At 36.0% G+C, this 8,767-nt stretch overlaps 1 protein-coding gene across 1 annotated transcript in view; it reads left to right on the top strand.

The window, feature by feature from the left end:
* Positions 1 to 380: 380 nt before the first annotated feature.
* The window catches only part of SECISBP2L (SECIS binding protein 2 like), a 61,194-nt gene continuing 52,807 nt past the window's right edge, over positions 381 to 8,767 (top strand). The window contains exons 1-2 of the mRNA XM_024748791.1: positions 381 to 680; positions 7,964 to 8,142. Coding sequence (XP_024604559.1) covers positions 657 to 680; positions 7,964 to 8,142 — 203 coding nt within the window. The 5' untranslated portion in view covers positions 381 to 656. The remainder of the gene's footprint in view (positions 681 to 7,963; positions 8,143 to 8,767) is intronic.

Raw genomic sequence — 8,767 nt, 5'->3', positions numbered from 1 at the left:
CCGTTCTGCGGTGTTTTCCTTTACAGTCAAGACTCCCTTTAGCCGGATAACATAAGAAAGGATCATATGTACAGGCAGCTAAAAGCTCTTCCAGTATCACTAAGAGGTAGTTTGAGATAAGTAAGTGGTCTCTGAGGTCCCTGAAGACTAAAAACCGAGGGTCCTGAGTCCCAAATGGTCCCACGCTCCTCTAGTTTAGCAGTCCAGAGGGGCAGTTAAGTCCCGCGTAAAGTGCACAGTGATTATGGGCACTTGCTCCTGAGAATCTCCACCTGGCCTCAGCATCCAGATCAGCCAGCTCTGGCTCGTTTACTGCCAGCTCACGCCGCCTGCGGTCACTCCGCCCACTGCCCCCCTCGGTCTCCTCCCCCTTCTTTCCCTTTTGCGCACCGCCATTTCCGCCTACGGCTTTCTCCAATTTGGGCCCTCCTCGGCTTCCGTCCCAGATGATCCCTCGGCGAGGCTGCCGCCGCCTCCTCCTCCCGGAGCTGGAGCCGCCTCCTCGGCCAGTGGCGTAGCGGGACTCTGTGTCGGGGCCAGATAGATAGGGGCGGAGGTCTGGAGCCCGGTCTAGACCCGAGCGGGGGGCCATGGAGAAAGCGGCCCGAGGCGCTCTCGACACCGACTAACGCGGGCCCGTTGCGGCTGCAGGCGCCATGGACCGAGCCCCCGCAGATCAGGTACGCGGGTTTGGGCTGGGCCGGCCGGGCCGGGAGCTGGGGGTCGCTGCTTCCTCCCGGGCGGGCCCTGGTCTCCGAGCGTGGGCCCGGACGGCCGAAGCCTTCGGGTTTTTGCTGGCGCAGACCTCCTTTCCCCGGGAGCCTGGCGGCGCCCCACTCTCCTGCATTGTTCCAGCTGCTGTCTCGAGCTTGGGGGCTTTTCCAGCCCCGTTCCCCCCGGGCTGGGGACTCGCTTTTGCCCTTCCTCCCTGGCTTGGTGAAAGGGGCCAGACGGCTCCCAAGTTGTCCGTGCTTTCCCGAGAGAGGGTTTATAACTTCCAGAGAATACCACCTACCCCCCACTTCCCTTCCCTTCAGTTCTGGAATGTGTTTTCAAGGTGGAAAGGCTTTTGAAGGTTTCTCACTTAGAAAAACTGTCATAGAATGTGTGATAACTACAGACGAAGGTGGGGGGAGGTTTATGGGCTTTTTTAATATCTACGTTTACCTTGAGCGAAGCATTGTTTTTGCAGTGGTTTTAGGGAGGTCTTCCCTTTTAGATATGAAATACTACGGTTTCCCTTTGCCCTTCTAGCCAACTATTTCGCAAAAATAAATGTTTTTAAGAAGTCGCTATTATATTTTAAAGGTGTAGGACCGAAGCGCGAATTCATTTCCGAGCCCGTTTTCATATTCACAAAGCAGTCCCATTAGTGTTTTCAGTTGCATCAAATTATTGATTATCCAAGCCAGTAGGTGCTGGGAGGCTGGGATGGTGATAGTGTTAAAAAAATAATCTAAAATAATAGTTTTCTTCCCCCACAGAAGTTTCGGTATTTTCCATCCTGAGACCTGTGTGAAACGATTTAATTTGATGAAATCTAAGTTTACTCACTCTCCATTCCCCTCTTCAGTTGAAGGCCTTGCCCAGTGATGAACTAGGCAAATAGATGAAGGAAAAACAGAGACTAGGGATTTGCCTAATTACTTTACAAATGGATAATTAACACCTGAATAATGAGACCAGATTCCCCAAATTCCTGTATCTGTATATTTGTAGCTAGTGAGAGCCAGTTCTGATTTTAAATCGGGATCTCTTAGCAGGCAAAGAGCAGCCTCCTGGTTGTGTGTGTGTGTGTGTGTGTGTGTGTGTGTGTGTGTGTGTGTATTTTTACAAAATCTTTATTTAAAAAAAGCTTTATGTGAATATGCCTCTGAAAACACAAATGAGTTTTATGAAACAATATGTGTATTTACCGAAGCAAAATTGATTGGGGCCCCTTGGCAAATACATACCGGCTTTCCTGTGACCCAGGGTATTTTATATACACTCTATATCCAATTTAATGAAAAACAATTTTTCAAGGTATCTATCAAAAGTGTCTGAGATTTGAAAGCCTGACAAGTGAATAGGAAGTTTTCTTGAATGATTTTTTTGTATGTGTGTCACTAATGAAAGGGTTAAACATTTTGGTCGTTCTCTGTGATGACAGAACTGTAACTAGTAATGCTGCCATATGTATACTTATGGTTCCCTTCATCCCAGAGGAAATGTAATGAACTATTTAGATGGTAACCCTTAGCATAGTTATTTGTGTGTGATTTATCTTAACAGCAAGTGCTATGAGCAAATTATTTAGAGAGCCTCTTCATCTTTCATCCTGTATCTTTCCAAAGTCCACAACCTATTAAAATCTTGTAGAAATTTAAGGTTCAGAGAAAAATCATAAATGTAGGTTTTCCATTGAAGAATTTTTCTTTTTTTTTTCCCTCCTCTTCCTTAGCCTAACCTTAAATGAGAGAATAATTTGAATCAATCCCCCTTTCCCCCCACATGCTCACAGGAAGCTGAGACCCCAGGAAGTGATGCCTGGTTCGTGCTGTAGGGAGTTAATTCAGGGATCCATAGATGACCTGGAAGGAGTCTTCTTCGTTTTAATTAGCACTTTTCTGGGGCAAGACTCCATTATTTTCATCATATGCTCATATTCATCATTGAAAAAAGGCACAGAACCATTCATTTCATGATAGATTAGGGGCTAGAACTGAGATTTGTCCACTTTGTGGAGTTCTTGATTGTTTTCACTATACCACTGAGTAATGCAATGGCTTTTCCAAGTTATTTGGAATGTACTTTTATATTTTTAATAACGAAGTGAATTTAATAGGTAAAAGTCATTAAAAACAGATGCCATATGTGCTGAATTCCCATTTTTTCTCACAAAACATTTATTTTTTTCATTTTAAACCATTGTTGGTTTGTATTTAGAATTTCTGGGAATGTCTACAGCATTAAAACTTATAATATTGTAGTGGTTAGCCATTCATAGAAGTTTGATTTTTAAAAAATAGTACTAATACACACTTTCTGCATTTTGTCTTAATCTAAGCGAAATCCTTGTAGTATTGCACAAGTGTAACTTAAGAAAAAAACTCAGCATGTTTTGCCTGAAGGCATTCATGTTGCTGTTGTTGAATTACCTCTTTTTTAAAAAAAATATAAAATCTTTGTATAAAAGGATAAATTGTGTGTGCGTTGATCAAGATTATAAAAAATAAGTTACTGGGAATACATGCTAGCTGATAGTCTTAATTGTAGTAATGAGTATTTGAAAGAATGTTATAACCAGAAGGGAATCTCAGGAGTATTCTCTTTTACCAAGACTATATTAAATCAAAACAAGTAGCTTAATTTTAATTGCCAGAGTTAGTTCTAAGAACTACTTGGTATTGTGCCTTTTTGTTGTTGTTGTTCTTAAGGGAAAAAAAGCTGGTATAAAGGGATGTGAAGCATAAATCATGGAGTTCATTTTGTTTATAAAGTCTTAGTGTTTCTATTTTTAGTAAATTTAGGACAGTGTTTTGAGATTTTTAAAAAATAAACAATAACCTTAGAAGTAACAGAACACTTGAGGTTTACTATTTCATTTGTATTATCAAATAATTTAAACATTGGCTTGATATTTAGTACATTAACATTAGATAAGTTCTTTTAAAATAATTTGCAAAATTATTGATCAGTGATGTCTTTAATTCTTAGAAAAGCAAATGTGTAATAAATGCATATGGCTTCATGCAAAGTGCTGATTACCAATAAAGATATAAAATTATTTGGTTTATAATTTTTTTCTTTAAATAATTTATAAACTTCAAATAATATCAGCACTGCAAACTAAATATATTCTAGATAAGTTACTCTAAAATGTTTATTATTCAGCAGTACTTACAGTTAGCTTTTATAGATCTAAGTAAATGATTGTCTTAACAGATTTTAAAAATAATACTTTTGTAATTAAAAAGAAGGTAAATAATGCTCATTTACTGAAAATACCATTTGGAAATTTTAAAAGGCATTTTTCCCTAAGCTTTTAAGTCAAAGAGGAAATATAAAGTAGAATTTTAGATTTTTGAAAAAGTAATAAAATACTACACATGACAATGTATGGGATGTGGCTGAAGCTTACTCTGAGGCAAATGCATAGTCATAAATGTTTTCATTATTCAACATTTTAAAAGGAAATTAAAAATTAAGCATCCAAGGCAAGAAGTTTGGGGGTAAACCCTTCAAAGAAAGAGAGAAAAAAAATGTAAAAGCAGGAATTAATTAATTAGATATTCCAAAAACTAGAATTAAATTTAGAAAGTTGGATGTTAGAAAAGTACCACCAGACTTTAACAGGATTAAATGTGGTCTGTTTTAAGAAAAGGGAGAAAATGTATGGATAGGAAAGCAAGTGGTCAGAGTCTAAGGTAAATGGTTTTTTTGTTTTTTCAGTATTTTCTAAAGTCTTGGCAGAACTCATATGTATAACTACTGTGATTTGTTTTGGCAAGTGGTTTACTTTCAGTATAAAACCTTCCAACCAGAAAACAATAAAGCCAGCAGGTATCTCTGAAGGATTTTTTCCTTCAGAAGACATTTTATCTTTGGCCATGATATGTAAAATAATGTTTGATATATCATATTTACCTTAACATAGGAAGAATGTGGAGGGTTTCCATGGTCATATTTTTTCTCTAGGTGTGTAGTACATACTGACATTTCACTGTGGGAGCGTGCCGTATTATGTTCTACTTCAGTTTTGATTTCAAGTGAGTGTCTTTTTTCTGTTGCTTAATTTGGGAGTATTATTCGCCCTCTTCTGAATGTTCTGTCTCAGAGGAGTTTAGTATGCATTTTCTGTTGATGTGTGCTTCGTAGTAATGTTTGCCCATTTTCCCTAAACCAGCGTCGTGTGGTGCTCTCTTCAGAACATGAACTCAATGCATGTTTGTTGAATTATATATAGGCTCTCAGTGATCTGAATGCGTTTGTTCAATAAACTTTTAAATAAGGTTTTTATAGTTTTTTGTTCTGATAAATTCTTGGGTTTTCTAGATTATTCACATCAAAGAAATTTTACTGATGTTTGTTTTACTATATGCAGAATTTTAAATGAATGTGAAACAGCTTAAGTTTTGTTTTTTCAAATACAGGTTTCTGGGATTATGATTTTTCATTAATTTGGAAAATTCTGAAATAATTTCTGAAAGATAAAGAAAATTTTATTGTGTAGTTTTTTTTTTTTTAACAGAGTACAGGAATAGATTTTGTTCTGTGTTCAGACTTCTTTCATATTTATATTTTAATTAAGGAGACAAAAATTTGCTATACATTGTTTTTTTTTGCTATAAAATTTTTGATTTCTAAAAAACAGATCATGGCAAAAGTAGAGAGACTAAACAGAAATTCAAACTGAGGCATATCATTGTATGAAGTAAGTAGTCTAATTTTTTCATAACATTTTGTTGTCCACTATGTTAAAACATTTTTTCCTTTGATCTCTATGCTAATATAATTGAAATACTGCCAGAATTTGTTGCTTGCTTAACATATTGTCTCTTGGGCTTTATTATATGGAATTTAAAAAATAGTTTGGGATTTTTACTTTTCAGGCCTAAGAACAACTTAGGCTGCATTTTGATGTATGACACTGAAGGCCCCAAAGTCACAATAAACAACTTATAAAACCATACGGAGTTGTAACTATAGGAGAAAGTTTGCCAGTCTGTTCCTACTAGTGACATCTTCTGTTTGTGCAGCTGTTGACTACAGCAGCTTCTCTTTTTTGCTAAAAACAAAGGATCGTTTCAGTGTGAGTTTTATTGTTGAATGCCAATATCTAGAATTGCACTTAGAATAGAAACCAATACAGACTTTAATTTTTAAGGACATATACTGTGTATATGTGCAGATATTAGTTATAAATTATGCATGACACTTTTTGAATAGTGGGTTGCCTAAATTCATAAAACATATAGAGTACAAATGAGACTAGGCATAAAAAATTTGTTGCACTGTCTCCCCTCCCCTGCGCGCCACCTGGCTTGTGGGATCTTTGTTCCCTGACCAGGGATGGAACCTGTGCCCCCTGCAGTGGAAGTGGAGTCCTAACCATTGGACTGCTAGGGAATTCCCTGCACCTTTTGATTTGAGCAAGAATTTGAATTTGTTGTTACCAAAGTAATTTATGAGTTGGTATTACTTGGGGGGATCAGGAAAAGTTATTTTTAAATTATTTCTTTATATTAGTATTATTCCTTTTTTTCATATTGGGCTGAGAATTTAATATAACTGCATACCTTGCATTAAAAAGAAATCCTGGTGTCTTCTAGTCCAGATTTATAAAACTGTTCAGGTTCTCATATGTTCAAAGGTTGATATTTTATACCTTATGTAAATAAGTTTTGAATCATGTTGACTATCACAGTGACAATCACTGACTTACACTGTTAACATTTGTTTTTGCCTCTTGTGTTGAAATTCAAGAAACCAACTCCAGTTCACAGATATTTGTGAGTTCAATGACGTTATCAACTTCAGATTTGGTTAGTAGTACAGAAGTAGGCTTCAAAGTTAAATCAGGTGGGGAGGAAGGATATTGAATTGATACTGCTATATAGTTCAGATTTCTTCCCCCAGACACATATTACTGAATATTTACAGTGGGCTCTTTGGAGAACAGTTTTTCTGAAAAAGGCTCTATATTTAGCATATCAAGTCTTTTCTTTAGATTTTCTTGGATTTGCTACTGATTACTTTTGTGAGAAACATGCATGAAATTTATTCTGAGAAATATGCCTTGATGGGAGTTTCTACTGAATGCCACCCTGGTGGGGAAAAAGTTCTGGTTAGGGCTATTGCTTTCAGGTAGTTGATTTGAGTTATTGAAAAATTGGATTGCATTCCACTTACTGGTTTTGCTAATAAGTGTTTAATATCTTTTTAGATTGTAATGTTTGTGGTTTTTAACATTCTGCTTTTACAGAATGTGCCTATAGATTATTTCTTTGTATAATTAAATTTTAAAAATTTGTTGTTAAATATAACAACTGTAGAAAGAAAACTGCATAAAACCAGTGTACAGCTAAATGAATTATTGGATGAATACCTCGTATCACCCAAGTTAGGATATAGAACTTTGCCAGGTAACCCAGAAACCGTACAGGTGCCTCTTCCCAATCACAGCTCCCTCTTTCCTAAGAGTAATTCCTATCCTAATTTTCATGGCTCTTATTTACTTTTCTTTATAGTTTTGTCACCAACTTGTACATCCTTAGTATGGTAGTTTATTATGTCTGTTAAACCTCTATAGATTTATAAGGAGAGATACAAAATAAACTAAAATGGAGTACGTAGACTGGATTACTTTAGTTTATTCGGCTTGTCTACTGGGAAGCTGAAGTACTCATTTTTTCCCCAGTTTAACTGTGAAGCAAAAGTTTTTCTCCCTTATTTTTTTTTTTTCATTTATTGTAGACATTTTCCTTCCTTTTAATTTAACCATACTAATCTAATTTCCTGAAATGGACAGAAATAGACTATTTTTTAGACTATTCAAACAAATATAAAGTATCCTTCAGAACTCTGTTGAGTGATTTTTTTTTCCCCTAACAAAATTAGTTAAAAACACATTGTTTTGTCTGAAGAGCTAGTTTGTTTTTTTTACTACCAGCTTTATTTTTGGACTGTGAGGTACAATTTCCTTGTATTCTTGATTGTTTTAACAGCTTTGGTTATGTAAGGAATGACTTCATTGAAATCTAGTAACCTTTGATAACTTTTCTCCTATTTGATGGCTTTGTTTAAATAACGTAATCATATTTAATTATTTTAATTTGACCTTGCTATTCCTTTGAATATCTTGTGACATTAGAGACCTAATTACTGTTTGTAAAGACTGTCTCTTATTGTTAAATTGTGAATTTGTATTATTTAAATTTTTGTTCGTTTGTTAGTAATGTGTTTCACTTTCTCTTTGAAGAATGTCAAGCTGTCAGCTGAGGTAGAACCATTTATTCCCCAGAAGAAGAATCCTGATACATTTATGATCCCTATGGCACTCCCAAATGATAACGGCAGTGTTTCTGGTGTAGAACCAACTCCAATTCCCAGCTACCTGATTACTTGTTATCCATTTGTTCAGGAAAACCAGTCCAATAGGTAATTTGTTTACTATTATTTTCTTTTGGTGGGGGAAGAAATGGGTAGGGAAATATAGAAGTTGGCAAAGGATACTTCTTAATTTTTTCTTTTGTAACTTTTAAACATTAACCATTTCTCTGTTTTCTAAGAGGAGTAAATAAAACCAAATGATGTAGAAATTTAAAAATTGTTAACATGGATTATTGTTATTTTCTCATTCTTTCTAAGAGAAAATGGAGTTCTTTGTATGTGTCTCCTATAATAAGTCATTGAAATTTGTTTGAAATAAATTGACTCAAAGGGAGAAATGAATTATTCAGAAAGAGGGGTGAACAGAAATCCTTTTTTGAGGATAGGCATCTAATCATAATTGCCAAGACAGTGTGGCATAAGAAGAATATATCAAGGGGTAGCCCTTAACTTTGAAGCTTTTGTGTCTAGTTAGCATATATGTGTTCAGACTCTGATTGTAGTTTAAATTTAGCTTCTGTGCTGTAGTCACAGGGTGATGTAGCAAAATGCTTACAGTTTAGATAATGTGTGACCTAGTGTTTAGGGTGTACCTTGTGATAGTCATGATAGCCTTTCTAACCCTGCTTAGACTGTCTGAATGATTAGCATTTCATTGGTGTCGTTCATTTTA

Source organism: Neophocaena asiaeorientalis, unplaced genomic scaffold (assembly GCF_003031525.2).
Source record: "Neophocaena asiaeorientalis asiaeorientalis breed wild unplaced genomic scaffold, Neophocaena_asiaeorientalis_V1.1 scaffold298, whole genome shotgun sequence".
Classification (NCBI taxonomy): Eukaryota; Metazoa; Chordata; class Mammalia; order Artiodactyla; family Phocoenidae; genus Neophocaena; species Neophocaena asiaeorientalis.
The sequence above is the reverse complement of the archived record's forward strand: the minus strand, read 5'-3'. Positions and strand labels throughout refer to the sequence as shown.